This window comes from Sturnus vulgaris, chromosome 6 (genome assembly GCF_052056855.1).
Source record: "Sturnus vulgaris isolate bStuVul1 chromosome 6, bStuVul1.hap1, whole genome shotgun sequence".
Classification (NCBI taxonomy): domain Eukaryota; kingdom Metazoa; phylum Chordata; class Aves; order Passeriformes; family Sturnidae; genus Sturnus; species Sturnus vulgaris.
The window spans coordinates 32104678-32124762 of NC_142248.1; the positions used below are offsets into that span (position 1 = coordinate 32104678).

A 20085-nucleotide genomic window follows, 5' to 3' on the forward strand; every position below is an offset into this window, starting at 1 on the left:
TCTTTATGAAGAGTACAACTCCAACACTGAAACAAGCTACCACATGCCACAATGGATTCTCCAGGTTTTGATGCATTCTTATAAAGACTGAAGATCCCTGGAAGGTACACTTTAGCTAAACCTATATTAATATAAAAATTAAAGTAAATTTAGGAACTTCTAATATATAGACAGTGAGGGGGTTTAAGACTTGATCATCCTGGCTTCAAACTATTAATTCAAGCATCCAGTTTTGACAGCTGTCCCTCTAACACTTGCTGTAGAAAGCTTACAGCTAGCTTTATATTACCCAACCCCTAAACTCCTGCCTCATCACCAAAATATAAAATGACATAATTGTAAAAATTTAGCCTACAGGGAGAATGACAACATGAAACTGGACAGACTATGAAAGACATACGGTTTTATAAAGGATGCATTTACTCATTCAGTGATCTTAGATGCAACCATGATAATCAAAGTACAGAAGGAAACTTATAGAGGTGTCTGCTGCAATTGCAAAGTGAGCTGCTGCACAGTCAGTCTACTCCATTTTGAGTATTAAAGGAAAGTTCTGTTTTCAGAACAGACATAAATATGAAGAGTTCATTATAAAACATGAAAAATCATCATTTTTAAGTACCTTGAAATCACTAAATGCCCAACACTGGCAACAGGTGTTCAAGCAAACAAATCTAGATTTTGTAATAACTCCAGAAAAGCATTTAACTTAACAAAAAATAAATGCCCTCAACTGTTTCTCAATCAATCACCAAACCTTCTCCAACATCGGCCACACAGATGCTAAGTACTGGGAATCCCATATACACACAGAAACGTGGATGAGTAAAAATAGGCTGTTCAGATTGCTATTTGAAGCATGACTCTCAATATAGGAAAAGAAGCAACAAAACCAGCCCTCAAGCCCCAAAATAACACAATTTTGTTAAAATCATGAATAGGAATATTTGGTATTCATTGGATAGCATTCCTTGAACCCTATTATACCCCATATATTTGTTCCCAAAGCAGTCAGACCTGTGATTTTTGGTGCAGTGTATGTATACTGTATTCCATATTATGAACTCAACGTCCTTAAGAAAATGTAGATCTCTAAACTCTAATGAAGATAGTTTCTGACTAAAGCCAGAACAAATTAGTTACACTTGAAAACTTTTTGTTTGCCAGCCTTGAATTCCCTGCAGCAGCCAGTTCATGACCCAAACTGGGACTCTTTCAATCAAGTTTCAAAGAATCTACAGCCTAGCAAACATAATTCAGGGGTAAGACCCTGAGGCCAATGACCAATTTGTTATATAAAGTAATATGTACCCATCAACAATGCTCCTTTAATGGACCATTCAGTAAAAGCATGTAACAATAACCAAAGGGGAAGAGGGATGGGGGAGTGAGGTAGAAGAGCCCAGAGAATAAAAAGAAAAAACACAAGCAAATGATACTTTACAGAAAAATCATTCCTGAGAACTAATTCATTTAACTCCCAATATAAACAGGATCAAACTGGAACGGATCTGAAAATTCATGTTGTCAAATATTGACAAGAATGCACATAAACCTGAAAGACATGATTTTGGCAAGCACAGCACATCACTACTTCTTGTCCAATCTTATATTATCATCCTTTCCTCAAATAATTCCTAGTGCTCTATTTATCAAGGAAAAAACTCCACAAAAGCTCAAGTTTTACCAGCACCACACACTGCAGTGCAACTGCAACTGACTTTGGAAAAGCAGAATAGGGTAGTCTGTTTTCTTCAGTTGATAAATATCTTCCTGTCCCACAAAACACCAGTGTATATGTATAATCCTACACTGCCTGTACCAACCAGTTCTTTTTTTATGCCCACCTGGACATCTCCAAGAAGGAACCAAGTTTGTTACTCACCGAACTAAGAGGAATGTTAAAAGGCCCTGTCATTCTGGGAAATCTAATGTAGCTCAAATGAGCCCCTGAGGGTCAGGAAGGAAAAGATTTAATAGTTTTCACAGGAATGACATATTGGCCTGATACTTCTGCGAAATATTCTTGGAAGAAAAAAAAATTTCCATCACACTTCAAGAAATGTAAATGTTTAATCTGTGAACTAAGTCTTCAGTTGTCTTCAAACCTGTTACCATATGCCTTTCCTTTTTGAGTGTACTTAACATTAAAATAACATGCTTGCACTCCTCAAATAACCCATCTGCTGTTCCCTACTTCTGCTACTTTAAAATCTTGTCAGCTGCTATCCATTGCAGTTCCAATTTTCAGCACAAAATTAGCAATTTACTATTTATTTTGCCTAATTACACAAATTGTAGGCATTATATTCGTCATTAAGTGCCCCAGCATTTGAAATAATAAGGGAACCCCAAAGAGTTAAGATTAAGAAAACAATATCCTAAGTATTTCGCTAAGAAACCTGACTCTGTCTCCCTTGACTGAGAATCTACTTTTGACTAATCATGAATTAAAAACAGACAGAAGTGTTGTTCCAAGATTTCACATAATTCAATATACCACTAAGATATAAATTCCTTGTAACAAAAAGATGAGAAAAACAGGGAATACTGTAAATAAAGCTGCTCAGGTAACTGCACATGTACTATATATATCATACAAGAAATACAAGCCTGATATGAACCAATGCAATGCAAACACCATTATCTTACATCACCCTGAACACACCCTCAGATTGTAATGCACACCTCTGGGACTGCTTACACATTCAGAGTGGGAAATCACAAAATTAATTGAAATAAAATTCAAGGAAAACCCAAGTAACTGAGACCTGAAGCCCTGCTCATAGCTAAGTACTTTAGCAATTTAGCATATACTGTGGCTCCTTCCTGCCTAGTCTCGCATTCAGGGAAGCACATCCTTGCTTCTGTTTCAGGAGTAGAAAGGGATCATCTTGCTCAGCTTCTCACATAGATTGATGGTTAGGACTCTGAGCTGCATCATTTGTGGGTTAAAATCCTGTCAAGCTGGAGAAGAACTGAACTTCACCTTTCTACTACTGGGACAAGCTCTCTAACGAAAGGAGAAAACCCTTAACTGTCAATGAATTCAAACACAGTAGCACCTGATTGGGATTGCCTATTCAGGTTTATTAGTGCTAGCACCTTATTCCCACCCATCTCAGTTCATAATCTTTTCAGTATCTTAACCTGTTCAATAATCTTTTGTCTAGAGATCTTTTTGTCCCTAGATTAAAGCATGCTCAGATTGCAGGATGCCTCAAAGATTAGCCAGCATTAAGAAGGACACTGATTGTATTCACACAGCTGATTTCTTTACAAGTAGAGTGCTATAACCTAGCAATTTAAGCCTACAAAAAAGCTTGAAAAAATAGTGCTATAAATATTTAGCAAATAACTTTCTTTTTATTCTCTGAAAAAACATTACTACTTATGTATTTTACTTTTACATGTTTCTTAGATTTTTGCCAATAGTTTTCCCAATATCTATTCAGATATCAGAGCAAACTGCATATTTATGCTGCCAATATAACGAATACAGAAGGAATGATCAACTCTACTCAAAGAAAAAGCTATACCTTGTTGCTAACAGCCATGAGGGTTTGCTCATTCCTTCCATTCCTTTAGATAATGATGGGACAGAATTCTTTGGCTTTGAGGAATTTCTTTCTACTTATTGACCTAAGATGCCCAGGGCAAAATCATGATCTGATTGGCCAACTCTCTAATTTTATAGTGCAGGAAGGCTAATATTAATCCCAGATCCAAAGGTATGCTTGCTGTACACTTCAAGTATTGAACATGAACTCCAGGAATGCCCCAGGTTTTCAAATGTCAAAAACTGACAGACAACATATTTATTAATTGATTACAACAGAAGAGTGCTGAAAAGTAGCCACTTCTCTGCATGATTCATGATGTGTCCTCTGAGTTCCTTGCAACGTCTGGCATTTTACAAAGATGCAGTATCACACTTGTGAAAATGTAGATTCTTTTAAAAGAAAAGGACATACAGCTGTGAAGAGAGCAAGAACAGCACTCAGTGCAGCAATGCAATTACAGCATATAGAGGTATGCAGATAGGAATAATCTGCACGAGAAATGAAAGAAATAAGGAATAAATCAAAAGCACTATGCTTTAATATTTCCAATACAGAGATATATTACTCTGCAAAGACATCAGAGTATCAATTTGCATAAAGCTGGGGTAAGGGATTCCGACAGAAACACAGAGAATACCAAGAGAACTCTTTTAGTATTTCGTTACTGGACTGCAGACATAATTAAAAGATAAAGCATAAAGACATCTGAAGTGTTTACAAAATCCAGTAAAGCACCACAGGTAAATATGTTTCATGAAATGAAATATGAAATGTTTCAGTCTATCTTAAATTTAGCAAGCTGTAGAGGAACACAAGAGGATCTCTTTCCAATCTACTAGGAAATACCATGAGATTATATTGTTTATAGAAGTTGCCAAATAAGAACATGGAATCAGCAATACACTAAGCAGTTGTGTTTTGTATTTATATATATGCACGTACACGTTGTCATCCACTTCAAGAGCACCACTTATAGTTTTCAAAAGCTGATAAAGCCTTGCAAAAATAACTCTGTTACATGATAGAATCAATCCAAATTTATATTATTGGTCAGATGTGCCTGTCTGGTTGTCAGTATCAATTGCAGAGAGCAGACAAGAAATCTCAATCATATTTTCGACTTCTCTGGGAAATTGACAGCACTAAAAACGAGACTCAAAAGGATTTCTAGAGATACATTAAACGTTTCACCTTGGATTCTTCAGCATTTGTTGCTGCATCTGATGGTGATTCCTACTGCCAAGATTTACCTCTGAAATTCCCTGATTTGTACCAGTACACTGTAACACAGTACACTGTATCACCACAGAGTCTGTATTATACAACAGGACCAACAATTTGGAGCCACCTTTATGACCTGTATGATTAATATATGTACAAACATTAATACAAAGATCAGTACTGTAACCAACAACTCAGACATGTTTAACCAAAGTTGCAGTATAAACTACTCTGGAAAAGCCATGAACCATATTTGAAAAACCAATAAATACCTTTTGAATGCTCACAAAAGTATTTTAAAACATTTTACTGCATGAACCATTGTTCTCTCATTACAACTGTGAATAATATAATAGGGAGTTCTCCTATAACAATAGGGAGTTCTAAAACTACAGTTTCAGTAATACTTGTGGACCAATACTACTCTGAGACACACAGCAGTTGCAGCTATGTTATTTACATTGCCACTAAGTGGCAGAAGATGAAACGAGAACGGACAGAAGATGACAGTCAAAGTGCTTTGAACATATTTGTCTTTAACAATAATAGGATATAAAATTAGGAAGCTGATGCTTCAATTGCCTCTCAAACCTTCGCTTACTGACAAGTCTCTCTGTCCTGAGGAAAGCACAAAGAGATTTGAAAGAGAAACTGCTACATTGTTCTGAAATTGTGAAACATGTATAGAAGCCCCTGATAAGAACTGAGACAAGGCACAGGTGTGTAGATAAACTAGGAAGTGAGATACAGCAAAAGGCAACAAAAGCCATTGCACAGAACTGGCTGCAAGCCACAGAAGTTCTGACCAGAGGTGATATCAACAGAGGTCCTGGTCAGATTGGTGAGAAAAAAGGCAACAATACCTTATAGAGACAGTCAAATGGAGACATGAAATGTCAAGGAACAGGAAGGAAGACCACTATAGTTTCTATTTTCAAATGAATAATACTTCAAAAAATCATGTTTTTCTGGTAGGCTGATATAATAAAAAATTTATGATATAGGTCAGTCATTTAGAAGTTAAGAATGAGGTAATTCTAAAACTTGTCCAAATAAGCATGTAGGATAGGTGTAAATTATGGATTACAACCTTAGTGACAGCTGGTAAAGCATGAAAGTGGAAGACTGGAAGTTAATGGAAGCTGTCCCTGAGATATTGTACTATAAAGAATATTATTAGATTTCCATAAAAAAATGAACTTTAAAAAACCAACCAATCAACCAACAAAAACCAAAACAAAACAAAAAAACCCACCCCATCAACAAAACCACTTACAAAAGTACAAAATCCAAATGTATATTAGGATGTACTTAACATGAAAAATAAGCAGAAAGAATGATATCTTTCTTAAATAAGAGAACATTCAGCAAACATGCTTCTTTCCTGATTACTTATTTAGTTGTCCTTCAGCCAAAATCGGGTAACTGTTATTATGTAAACAATTGAGGAGATTATCTATTTTATGATGTATCTACATCATAAATCTACAAGATAGATTCCATATAATATCCATAGAGTTCTCTGTAGGATGGGATAAATCTATCCTAGCTAATAGTGAAGTCCTATTTATCCTTCTTGCAATATTCCATAAAAATAGAAGACACAAACATACTACAAAGCATGCAACAGGGAGAATTTATCTACATGGATGGTGTAGAAAGAAACAAAGTAAGATCAACTATCCAGCTCTAACCTCCCTTCCAAAACAAATCCTTTATCACTGTTTAACAAGCCTTTCATAAGCAGACTTGCAATAAATGGGTGGGAAAGAAGACTGCTGGAAAAAAAAATAGAACCATCTTCAAATTTATCCGCTCTTGAAATGAATGAGATGAGAATCTGGGGAAAATAAATACAAGAGAAAGCATAGAAAGGAAATATGACATTCACTCACATAAAATTTTCTGGATATTCACTCAAGGCCATATCAATGATATTCAAAGCATCATGATAGTGTTTCTGGGCTGATAGCAAGAGTGCAAGGAGATGAAGAGAGTTGGCATCATCTCCTTGTAGTTGCAGAGCCTGACGAACATAACCCAAAGCTTCTGGTATCTGATTTTAAAAAATAAAAAAAAGGCAGAAAAAGAAAGCACCACTATTAGAAGTATTGCCTTTTACTTGATTGACATCCATAAAATTTTCAAAATGCTCACCTAGGTAACATGTAGAAATCTATACACTCCTGTAAGACACTACTCAGAAGTTTAAAATGGACCTGATGCTGTACAGTAAACACTGAAAATTAAATAATATATTAACCCTGGAAAGGAAGATTCATGTTTTTATAAAACAGTTACCTTCAGCCCCTTAAAATACTCTCTTTCTAGTCCTGGCTGTATTTCTATATGATTTTGAAAATATTTTAATTGCAATGCTTAACTGAAATGTGCAGTTAGACAGCAACAGTAACTTTTCTTTATGTAGAATTTTATTATCTCCTCAGCTGCCTGTGTTTTTGTTCAAAGTAAGTACAGTAAGTATTAAAACCAAGAAATTTAATTAGGCAACACAAGAATTTTGGAATTCAGAACATACAGAATCATAGCCTCCTCCTCAAAAATATTTTGTGCTAGTAAAGTGACAATTCATTCCACTTAACATGACATAGTCCAAGTTCTGTGCTACTCATTATCAATGAAAAGTAGTCACTAGAGAATGTAAACAACTGTGCTCAGGGCTACTTTGTGAAATAAACATGACATAGGAAGAGGCTTACCATGATATACAGAAAGCAGTTCCACATTATCCAAATTCATGTGATGTATGGTAGAATGCCTTAAATGCAACAGCTGTACAAGCTGGACTAAGCTCTGATCTCTTATATAGCAATAAAATATTTTCCATTTCCTTAAATACTATTTTATAATTTTGTCCACAATGACCAAGCCTCACACAGGTATTCAGGATGGGCACAGATATTACCAGGTACTCAAGATTTAAGCACTGCAAAGACCACTAAAGACTAGATTCAAGAGCTCTCCTCTCCAGGATCTGAGCACAGATTATACATAATAGGTAAAAACACCTTCAAAACTGATTTTTTTCTCTCTGTCTAGCAACATAAATGCTGAAGCAAGTGGAATTACTTTTGTCTTATTTCTCATCCTAGAGCTGGAAATATTGGCAGAACCCAGGAGAACTGCATAAGACTGAAGATGTTTGGAGAGAGTATTTCAGGGTTTTTTCCATATATATGAATATATGCACAAGGAAAACCAGGTTTTTATTGAAGAAATCTTCATCTCTATTCATCAACAGATAAAAATAGTAATCTTCGTATGACAGCATGATGTTGCACTTTTAAAACATAACCAACCTGTCTGGATATGGCAAGCTGCAGTGCCAAGTAAAATGCTGCCAAATGATCCATTGGAGACAAACTGTGAGCCCTTAAAAACAAAGAAACAAAACAGAAAGTGAATTTTCCCCCTGTTCAGACAGGCTAGACATACCCATAAATGCATATATATTCATGTATTCATACTGAGATCTCTTCACTACATATATACTCATATTTTGATATAAGTGGTGCTCAGTTCAGCAACTTCTCTTATGCTTCTCACTCATCTTTGATTTAAAGGAAGCACCTTGGGACATGAAAAGTCATTTTTAATAGAAAATAATTATGTGACTTCTGCTTAAATCTTAAAAAATAAATCTTTAATATAAAATGATTCTTCAAATAAATTATACTCCTGAACAAACACTAGATGTCATTACTTCGAATATTTATAAGAAAAATTCATTAAATGAAGTTTTCTTACAGAAAAAAGGGGGAAAAAATTTAAACATCAATTCCCCAGAACAGCACTTCTTTAAAGAGATGAATTATATCAACTTTTTTCCACCTTTTAAAAAAATTATGTTTGTTTTCTTCTTTTAAATATTTTGGTCAAATGCACCCTCTGAGTCTTAGTCATCTTATATCCTATGGAAATTGTTCTTGTAAAAGACATTACTATTTCCCCCCATAATACAATCTTTCTTCTGCAACATAAGAGCTTTTTAGCAGGGGGATGTTTGAGCATAAGAACGAAAAAAAAATATGGCTGTACCTCGAAATGATGTGTAGTAAGTATTGGGCAGGAAGCCTGGAACTATTTTTTAATTTACATTTGTTGCACTCTTTTAAAGAAGTCTCACTTAGAATGTGAGTGCAATGTGCAATAATCATCTTTGGAACATCTAGTGAGTTGCTTCCGTTGGGAGGAAGCATCAAAATTGACCTTTAAACCACTAAAACCTCAGAGAACCTTCTGCTTCTGACGTGTGCATTTCTGTCTTCTCAAGCCCAAACAGCTGGACAGGTCCATTAGCTTAGTAACTACTCCCAACATGCTTCAAATAAGTTTTAAGTTATTAAAGGACAGCTCCATATTTTGTTAACTTCATTGGAGACTAGATGAACAGGTAAAGCCTAGCAGGGTCCAGGACCAGTCCTTTTTTAAATTTAAATTCACAAATTAAGCAATACTAAACAAGAACAAGAGATTTTTACTTCGAGACTACTTCTTCAGTCATCCAAGTTTCAGACAGTAAAAGAACAAAGTTGTTACTATCTATCTACCATTTGGTGTGTTCTGTGAAACTTCCGTTCACACCAACCACAAGAAAAGCACTGAAAGTCTTCCAAAATTAAAAAAAAAAAGTTAGTGAAACAAACACCTCCTCACTACTGCGTGGAGAGAGTAACAAGCACCTTCTTGAACGGCCACCATCACAAATTGGTAAGCCTTGAAATCTGGTTCAGGCAAGGGTCTAAAATGTAACTATTTCTTCAGGACCTCTATTTCTTCAGGAATTGGCCCTCTACGTAGGTGATTTTAAAAATCCACAGAAAAATTATTAAAAAAAAAAGGCACAGGAAAATACCAAGTCTAGTACAGGTTGCTTGCTTTATAAACTGGTAGAAGACACGGAATTCAACTTCCATCTCCAGGAAAAATTTTATTTTTCAGATGTGGTAAGAGAAAGTAGGCATAATTGATATAACTGCATGAAGGACAACTTAAGATGCAACCCAGAAACAGAATTTCAACAGAGACTGAGAAAGGGTAATCTCACAGTGGTAAGAAGCTGAATGTTGACCTGATCTGGCAATGTGCTTTTACCACCAGAAAGCCAACCACGTGTTAGGCTGCATCAAAAAAAGTTTGACCACAGGGCAAGGGAGATGATTCTCCCCTTCTACTCCACACTCATGAGACCCCACCTGGAGTGTTGTGTGCAGGTGTGGGGTCCCCAGCACAGGGAGGACGTGGACCTGTCAGACTAAGTCCAGAGGGGGGGCCACAAAAATGACCAGAGGGCTAAAGAGACAAGCTGAGAGAGTTGAGATTGTTCAGCCTGGAGAACAGAAGGCTCAGGAAGTTGTTACAGCACCTTCCAGTACCTAAAGGGATCCTACAGGAGAGTGGGAAAGGAGGGTTGTACAAAGGTATGTATGGATAGGAAAAGGGGTAGCATCTTCAAACTGGAAGAGTAGGTTTAGATCAGGTAGTCGGAAGAAATTCTTTACTATGAGGGTGGTGAGGCACTGGAACGTGTCCAGAGTTATGGATGCCCCATCCCCAGCAGTGTTCAAGGCCAGACTGAAGGGGGCTTTGAGCCATCCAAAAAAATTGACTCTCAGAATTTTGAGAATCACTGTTCTGAACTGGAGAATAGGGTCAGCAGAAACTGAACTGGATTGGGTTAGCTTTGCACTATGGTCCATTTCATCCCTTGCTGTTCCAAAGAACCCTTAAAAGAAAGCAATTCACTATTAGGGTCTCAAAAGTAGTGAATGCATAGAATTGGTGAAAAATGGTTAGCAACAGTGATGATTAAGTCAATAGTGGTAGGAGGGATGGGTGAGGAACTAAGGTATAAACCAGGAGGTAGAAAGTTCCGTTTCAACGTAGAGAAAATGCTGAAGTAGTAAAAAACCTAATTAAAGCCACTAAGGAACAGAAGAGCAAAGACATGTTAAAACATTTTTCATACAGAAGAATTGGTAAGACAAGACAGAAAAAAGAAGGACCAACACATACCAGGCTCACTCTAAAGTCACCTACAAAACACATTTTGAACCCTATCTGCTCAGATACAAAATCACTATCAAAAAGCCAGGACTTAATTTTCACATTAATGCACAAATCTGTTTGCCTACATTTAGGCTTATCTTACCAAAGAAGGGTTTTCAAGGGTATACAAACATAAAAGACATATTTTGATGCTGCAGCACTTCTGCCAGTTTTGTCATCAAGATTTGTTTCTTCTATAATTAGGGTAGAAATGTTCTCATTCGTCAGTTTATTGTCCTTTCATTTGCAGAGTCCATGAGAATGAACTGCTGTCATCCCCAATGGCACTGCTTCCAACGCACTTGGAAGATGGCATTTGCACTGCCATTGCCTACACTGTTACATTTACAGTAATGTACATGTCCAGAATTTTCATTTTCCCCTGGCTTCCTACCTCAAAACCTGCACTTCACTCCTCAGCCCCAGCAGCACGACCTCAATTATTGCTCGACTTCTACAGAGATAATTGCAAAGGCCTCCTATACAGTCTGATCAGTGGACAGCTCTTAGAAACACTATCTCATTGAATCACTACTTGAAACCTTACCTTGTGTGGATTTTCATTCTAGGTAAGAATACTTGAGCATGTATTTTATACTGGAGAGCAATACAGGTATCTATCTTTAAATAAAGGGAAATCCTTAAAAATCAATTCAGGTAATTCTGGCAGAAAATGATGGCAATAAATGCTAAAGAAATACATTCTGTTCTCATGACAGGAGATTCCCAGAGGTGAAGTTGTCATTACACTATCTTTTACGAGTCTCTCTTTTTAGTACATAATAAAAGCTTTGGACTACATATAGCAGAACAAAATGGAAAGATCAACACCCACTCACCTCTGAAATGCAAGAAGAGCTTTTCTCTGCAAGACCTCTTGCATCCCTCGCAAAGATGCTAAAAAGGATATATTTAATCAGTGATACAAACTATGATGAGATTTTATTCCACACACTAATTGAAGAAGTTTTAATTCATTACTGAAAAAATGGTTGCACACAGAAGCTTTCATGTCTACTATTCTGCCAGGTATCCTTTTTTAGGCAGCATGGGAATTTCCAAATGGGAATGTTTATTCCTATCTTACCATCAGTAGCCTGCAGACTGTAAGTCAATCCCAGTGCCAAGTAGCCTTTTGCTTTGAACTCTGATGTTTTGTCCCCGAGATCAACAACTGCTTTGGCAAATCTTTCAGCTTCTTCCAACTGAAAATATTACAAAACGTCCATGTAAGTCTAAAGCTAGCTAAATCTACCATTATAATGGCAAGAATGCTCAGAATGTATATTATGCACCTGTTAAAATCTCAGCCATGATTGCTTTGAAGGACTAATTAATTTTTCATTAGACTTAGTTTTCTTGCTAAATACTGAGTAAAAAACCACAGATCTTAAGCTGAAACACCTATTCCTATGATTGAGAGAAATCTGGTACAAAGCATACTTACTGAGCTTTTGTATTCTATTTTTCTTATTCTTTTTTTAATAAAAGAAGTATTTCTGGTCCATATATGCCATCTACTTTATAAATAGAATTCTTGACCCATGAACCATTTATTTAGGAAAATCAATCACAAGAACTATGGCTCTAACCCTGTAAAAAAACAGTATATCCATGTAGAACTCTGCTTTGAATGCTGCATTGCTGAATGGATGCAAACTCATAAACAGAGAAACACATAAAAATCAAGGTTTACCTGCCATGCTAGCACACTACTTAATAATCTAGAAAGAAAAAAAAGTCCATTTGAATCCATTCCAGTAACTATAAATGCTAAGTACAGTAAGCTACTCCACACGGACTCAGCCCATAGGGAACAATTTACAGAACTAGGATATACCTTAATTAAAGCTGTATTTTGTCAGCCTCAACAAGTCATGTTTGTGCTACTACACCACTTTCAATTTCTATATGTGATCTTTTCCTTCTCTTTCCTTCTTTTTTAAATATACTCATTCTACTAAAATATACACAAGTATCTTGAAAACAACATCATGATCTTTGATCACTTTAATGTTTTTTGTAGATACGCCCATTTCAAGTTTATCTAAAATACTCAACTGTCCCTGTTACAAATTCATAAACCACAGCTGCCTGCAAACATGGTACCACCAGAAGAGTCTCTTGATTATAAGAGATTTTCTTCATTATCTTCCAGAAAGTTATTTTCCTCTTGCAGAAAACAACAGAAGTCTAAGTTGCATTTATGATCTGTCTTCCAATGTTTCAATTTCCATATATTTTAAGCTATGTCTTAGACCAGTGTCAGAATATGCTACCTTGATATACATAACTACTGTCAAGTATTTCAAACTAGCCATTCAAACAGGGATGTACATGTGCACATACGTATCTGCACTGTGTTTTTAGATATGTCCAAGTGCATGCAGTCACTGTGCAAAAGTATTTGCTACATCTCTAAATCAAGATTTTAGTACAGCTCTTGCTGAGAAGACAGAAGGCAAAGCTTACCCAGTGCAGAGATCCCATGCAGAGCTTTGCAGCAAGGAGTGGAATAGTTGCATCATCTGGTTTCAAACGTATACATTCCTTCAAGACTTTAACAGCTCGAGCAGACTGTTTAAAACATTTCCCATTTAAATTACTAAAAACATAAATAAGTCGCACAGATAGAAGATTCCAATTTCCACCATTTACTTTATTTTTCCTTTGTGAAAGAGACCTTAATACAGATTTTATTGACAATTGGTCAAAGCTCCTCAAGCCAGTGAACGACAAGACTTTAGGCACTGCTATTGTTATTTAACTGCTACGAAGTTTCATTAAGTAGCCCCAGAGAAACATCTGCTAAGAATGTAATTCCAATGGTACGTGATTCAGAAAACAGTTTTGAGATGCATTTAAAACTTTACTAGGCCTGTAAACTCACAGCATTTGAGACAGGCAAATTAAAGAGAAGGAACAGGACAGGGTTTTCTAAACAAGCAGTGTTTTGGTGCTCTTTAGGAGTTAAAACAGCACACGGGATTAGGTCTGATATAAGATATAATGGCACTGGTCCTCTTTTTTTTTTAACTAATTTGCCTCCATCCAATCAGAGTTTGGAAGATAAGTCAAAGTAAGTAGAGTTAGAAGAAGAACCAAGTCTCTTCAGAATCCATGTGCTGCTAAAATATTTTCTAAGGAAAATACATTCCTCCATTCTGAAAATAAGCAAAATATCCCCATTGAGAATGATCTTTTAGAAAATTAGTTGTTTGCATTACATAATTAATGTATTTTCTGTAATAAGGTAGTGAAAAGCAGAAAACTGAAAACAGAGGATTGCATCTAAAAGCTTAAGTTCCTAGTTTATATAACTTTTTTTTTAAAATCCATTAGTTGCACAGAAAACACAATCTCAAAGGCAGAAATATTAAAGAAAATAAAGTCAGAAATTTGCAAGGGGAAAAAAAAGGAACAGTATCACGAATCAGCATTAATTTGTACCTAAGTATAAAATAAATTAAGTCATCAAAAGCACACTCAAGTTTAACAGGATAATAGGATCTGGTATAATTCGCTGCTTGTATTTTATCAGCTTATTTTAATATTATTGGCAAGATAGTTGTTATCATCACCTAAGTTAGAAACTATTCAAATAACAACATTCTTTGTACAGCACCAGGAATAAATTCAGGACTACAGCATACTTAGTTGACGCAAGGATTAGAATTCTTTTAAAAAACACTACAGATGGAAATTATGGAAGTGCTAAACATGTTATTAAATGCCATCAATACAAGAATTATATGAAAAAATGTAGACTTACTTTTCCTGCTGCCATTAAGGACAATGCAAACTGATACCAGAGATGGAACTCTTCAAATGCAAACTTCATGGCTCTTTCTAAGCACTACATGGGGAGTGAAATCATTATTTGAGGTCATGTTCATCAATTATTGAGAATATATAATGGTATTAACATTTTTTTAGAGACTCTTATCTAACATGCATGTAAATAAAAAAATTAAATTATTCAAACACATGAAAATAGCTGCCAGATTCTATATGGAAAATAATTTAACAGAAAACTGATTTCCCATTTACTATGTTTATTTAAATACTCCTGCTGGTACTGTCTTAGGTAGTCTGAAAGAAGAATGATGACTATGAGCTTACTGAACATACTATCTGTAAAAAGTAGGTGATAAGTCTTAAGTGAAAATGAAAATTGTACACCCTCTCTTCCTAAGTTGTAAATACTTAATAAGCAGCAGTACCACAAGCACTTACAAGTACCATTTAAAAGGAGGGGTGGTATATAAAGATTCACCCTGAAGTATCATTTCTATTTGTAACAGCTTTAACTTCACACTCCATATTCTGCTGAGATTTTAAGTGAACTAACTGAATGGCAAAAGGAAATTCATTATTAATACTGAGATTAAATAATGAAATTAGCATTATACACTAATTTCGAATGTTTCATATCTGCTGTTGTCAATAAGAATGATTTCATTTTGCTAATATTAATTTTAACTAATCAGGCCAGTTCTATATAGTAGAAAGGTGAAATACTTATCTGGAATAAACTGATTTAGGAATTAATTTTCTAGTTTGCAGAGTCCAATTACATGAAGCAGCTTTCTGCTCTGACAGCTACAGTGTATAATGCCAAACCATAAAAACATGAATGAGTTTTCCCATACAAACTCAGCCTTAACATTACAGAAAGCACAACCAGGTGTGAACTGTGTTTCCACACTACACCAGAATCTGAAGCAAAGAACACTGAAGAGGAAACAAAACAGAAGTGCATTATCTGCTACATGTAACTAATGGATGCTACAATTTAACCTACTACACAATGTCTAGTATCAAGTGGTTTCCAATATAGGACCAATTTAGGACTATTACCCAATAGAATTTTTATTATATTACTGTAAAGAAATTATTTTTTTGCTGTATGACATGATTTTAGAAATACTTTCTAATATTGTTCTTAAAGGTTCATCATCAGATTGCATGTGAAGTAAGTTAATTAAATGATTGCTACAAAAAACAAGACAGAATTTATTTTCCCATCGGAGTTTTCATAAGTGGAAACAAAAAGAGCACAGAAAGAAACAAGTAAGTTATGTGTAATAGCTTCTATTATTTTAAATACTTCACAAAGGTGCAAACATAAGGCTCACTGTACTGTAAAAAATGTAAAATCTCTTTTCTAGGCCTTGCTCAATTAAAACTTAATTCCCAATTCTAACTGCAGAAAATTAGGTTTGAGAAATTGATACTTCAGGACTTTACAATTTTGCAATTATGAGGGCACAGGAAACCACAGTAGATTATCCTAAAAGGCTTGAATTTCACAATACTAATAATATATCTACCATCCCTTTTGCTTAACTTCAAGTTCTATTTATTTGGCCTGCTCAGTAAGAAAAGTAACAAGTCATGTGGTTTTTTTCTTTTCTTTGTAAGATGACAGAACTGGCCGTCAGTGCATGTGGGGGTAAGGGACGAATGCATGGATGTGTGTGTGACCTATGCAACAACACAAACACCTCTTACACTGGGTTCTTCTGAACAAAGTCACAATAAGGAATTTCAAAGACCTAATAAGAAATACATAACAAGCAATAGTCACCAGGCAGGCTGGAAGTTAAGATAAGGTTCAGGGTAATGGCAATTGACTTAACTACACATTCAGCACACTCCCTCTCTGATGGAAAATCCCATTGCTGATATTGCCTTGTAAATAATCACAAATCATATATGAACACATTACTGAATTTGGCTGTTCATCACTATGGTCTCCTGAAGAGTATATGCTCGAAGTTAGATAATTGAAAGACGAAATTATGAAATTAGGAAAATTTCCAGTCTGGAAGACATCTCTTCTAGTAGAACACTTACAAGCTCAATATCATGCATCCTACAAAGCTTAAAAACTAACTTGATTACAACCAGAGTACTTTTGTTTAGGAAAGAATTGACAGTATAAAGTTGCTTCATCTAGTTGAAGCTACCCTAAGAAATTGAAAGCCCATTATATACAAACTCAATAAAAACATGAGCCCTTTTCAGTTAAGAACGTGACTTGGCACTAGAACAGTTTAACAAGGAGGAGACAGATTTTTGATCATTAAATATTCTTACATAACAACCAACTACTTCTGTAAGTTATCAACTATAGCTAAACCAGAAGGCAGCAATAAGATATTGGTGGGTGAATACCATTTCCACATTTAGAATAATTTCCCAATTTCTGATTTAATCTAAAACAGCTCCACTAGAGCAATCAAAATTAGCTCAAAGAGAATGAAGATCTAAAAAATTAAATGCCTATTATATAACTGAACAGAATATTTTAACATTTCTGAATATGTGTTTATTATAATACTTCAAATCATAAAAGTTACAGACTATCAGCAGCAGGATTTGAGGGCAGATATCTTCTACTCACTAAAATATAGGAGCTTCTTAAAGTCTATGTTTTACACTGTGCTTTGGATGACAAGGATAAGAGGAAATTAGATGTTCTAATAATTTCCTGATAAGATCCTGCTGCAGCTGTGTATCTAGAATATCTGTATGCTAAAATAAGTATTGTTTATTAAAACAGGTCTTCATAAGATGACTTTTTTCATATTCAGAAAGATACTTCATGTACATATGACAAACATTTTAATTATTCTAAATGAAAGTATTTTTCAAAGACAGTGGAATTCTTTTTATCAAGAAGAACATTTCAAAAGAATATACATACAATTTTGCTGGAATAATACTACAGAGATGCTAGACTAAAAGATCCTAGATTAAAAAAAAAGCAAAACAAACAAACAACAAAAACCAACCACCCCACCACCCCCGCCAAAAAAAAAACCAAACCTAAAAAAACCCCTATGTTTCTATACCCAGAATAGCTTTTTTTTTTTTTTTTGCCATTCCTTCTTGATCTCTCCATTTAATGTGTACCCTTTTAAGCAGATCCATGCATCCTCATCTAAAACACATGTGAATTTCTGTGGTATTAAACGTTTACCACACCTTCCATGCAACTTTTCTTGTTTGGCCACTTCAAGTCACTTGTATAAAGTTAGAGAGTAAACATTTTGGGGTGGAAACTATCTCCTATATTTATAGAGCGGTCAGAATGACAGTGTCCTGTATTTGTTTCAGCCCTTTCTCACTACCACAATTAACACGATTAACAGAAAACGGCAACAATGACACAGATGAATATTCATTACTACCAACAAACCTCTGAAAGCATTTCATATTGGCCTCTTCTTCCCAAGGCTATTGTAAGTAAATCGTAGACTACAGATGCACTTTGCAAACTGATGATGCGATCGTTCTTGTGTTCTGGTATTCTGCTCAGTACAGCATCACGGTTAGCCTGGAACACACCACAAAGAAAGAAACCAAGGCAACCATTATAATTCAAGCCATATTTTCACTCAAGTAACTACCATTCTACTCAACAGCAGAGTCAGTAGTTCCTATAAGGGATACAAAGAGATCTGATACTAATTTACAGATAGAAAGAATTACCAACTTTATATATTAGTGGCAAGATCGATGTTTCTACATGGACTTATTTTTAATTACTAAATTCAAATTCCATTATCTAACTAATATATTTCAAATTATTGAAGAGTTCTCAGAAAAAAAAGAAGGTATATTTTCAATATAATGGATATTCATCTACTAAAATTTATTTTTATTTTTTGTGCGCTAGTAAAACATATTAAAAGGATCTTCAAATCCTCTATTCTAGCATTTGTAAAATAAGGCAATCAACTTCTTTTCTCTTCACAACATCATGACAATATCACTTGTGACTGGTAACATGCCCAGGATAACCCACAAACTCCTTCAGGAGTTACTACTGAGAAGTGAAAGCTGATTCTGTTTCTGGGTACAGCTTTAGAATCAGGCCATGGTTGCAGTAAGGGCTTGTACTTTCAAACCTGTTTTGTGAAAGGCACATTGCAAAAAGTAAAGTGTTCCTTTTGGGAAGGAAGAAAGCTGAGCTAGAAATGGATTAAATTAATTGACCGTGTTCACAGAGAAATCATGTTCAAGAGCAAAGAACAAAATTCAAGTCTCAGAGTAGTTAGCACCTCACCCAGTGCTTCTCCCAGTTTACCATCAAGCCTCTGAAAACACATTATCTTGCCATCCTATCTATTTCTAGCTTTCTCGATGTTTAATATTCTAAATGGTACAAATGCTAGTATATTTGGTACTCTGCAATCAGAAGTCAAAGATAGTTCTCTCTCCTCATCCCCCTCCTTATTTTTAATTTCACAGGGAAAGGCCCCCTTAGTACATTTACTTAAAAACACTGAATTTTAATAGGCAGCTTATTTCCCCCTCTTTCAGATGCAAAAAATGACACATAATAAGCGATATTTTTTTCTCCACTTTAACAGGGTAACATTTTAAGCTCTGAACAAAACAAATACATCTTTAATATCAGAATAATTAAATATTGAAAATTTTTCAAATATATACATGGAGTGTGAAATGCACAAGACATCTCAGGAATTATTAAATGAATTATCCACACCTTGGTTTGAAACAACCCCACACATACACACACACCCCCAGACAGATATTTTGCTTTCTTTTGATCAAGAAGTCTTTGACTTTTACTTTTTACACTGCATAAATATTTAGTCAACTTCAAGAACTTCCTTTTAACTCTACCTCTAATCACTATTTGACTCAGCTCCTTGGAAATTTTGAACAAGCTGTGCACCAGCATTTCTTGTGAAACAGTGGTTGACCATGCCAAAGCACAAGGATATCTCATAATTATTACAGGTATCTTGTGTATTTGAACAATCATTTTCTTGATAATTATAAAACAGAAAGTATGTAGGAACTTAAGTGCTCAGTACTTCAGAACTGCCATAGTCTCAGACACTCTAAGGTGACAGTTAAACTGCAATGTGTCATCTGGTCACACTTACTCACTTGAAGCCTGGAACACACTTGAGCAGTGTAGCTCAGTGCAGCCTCAGCAGAAGAAAGGATATGCTCAGCCATTTTTCCACTGGTTAAGAATCTCACACAAAGCTGAGCCCAGGGAGCTGGTGATCAGTGACACAAAGTCTAGCAGGAGGCCACTAACTAGTGGTGTGTCCCAGAGATTGATACTAGGCCTGATCCTGTTCATGACCTGGGTGCACCCCAAGCATGTTTGCTGAGCTGATATGCCAAAGGGCTGTGCTGCCATCCAGAGGGACCTCAGCAGGCTGGAGGAACGAGCTGAGAG

At 35.5% G+C, this 20085-nt stretch overlaps 1 protein-coding gene across 2 annotated transcripts in view; it reads right to left on the bottom strand.

Annotated features, from left to right (window-relative positions):
- The window catches only part of TTC7B (tetratricopeptide repeat domain 7B), a 120252-nt gene that overhangs the window by 50738 nt on the left and 49429 nt on the right, over positions 1 to 20085 (bottom strand). For both annotated transcript variants that reach the window (XM_014869878.2, XM_088167467.1), the window contains exons 9-15: positions 18061 to 18198; positions 14626 to 14709; positions 13326 to 13430; positions 11941 to 12058; positions 11693 to 11750; positions 8105 to 8177; positions 6680 to 6840 (exon numbers count right to left, since the gene is read on the bottom strand). In XM_014869878.2, coding sequence (XP_014725364.1) covers positions 6680 to 6840; positions 8105 to 8177; positions 11693 to 11750; positions 11941 to 12058; positions 13326 to 13430; positions 14626 to 14709; positions 18061 to 18198 — 737 coding nt within the window. The remainder of the gene's footprint in view (positions 1 to 6679; positions 6841 to 8104; positions 8178 to 11692; positions 11751 to 11940; positions 12059 to 13325; positions 13431 to 14625; positions 14710 to 18060; positions 18199 to 20085) is intronic.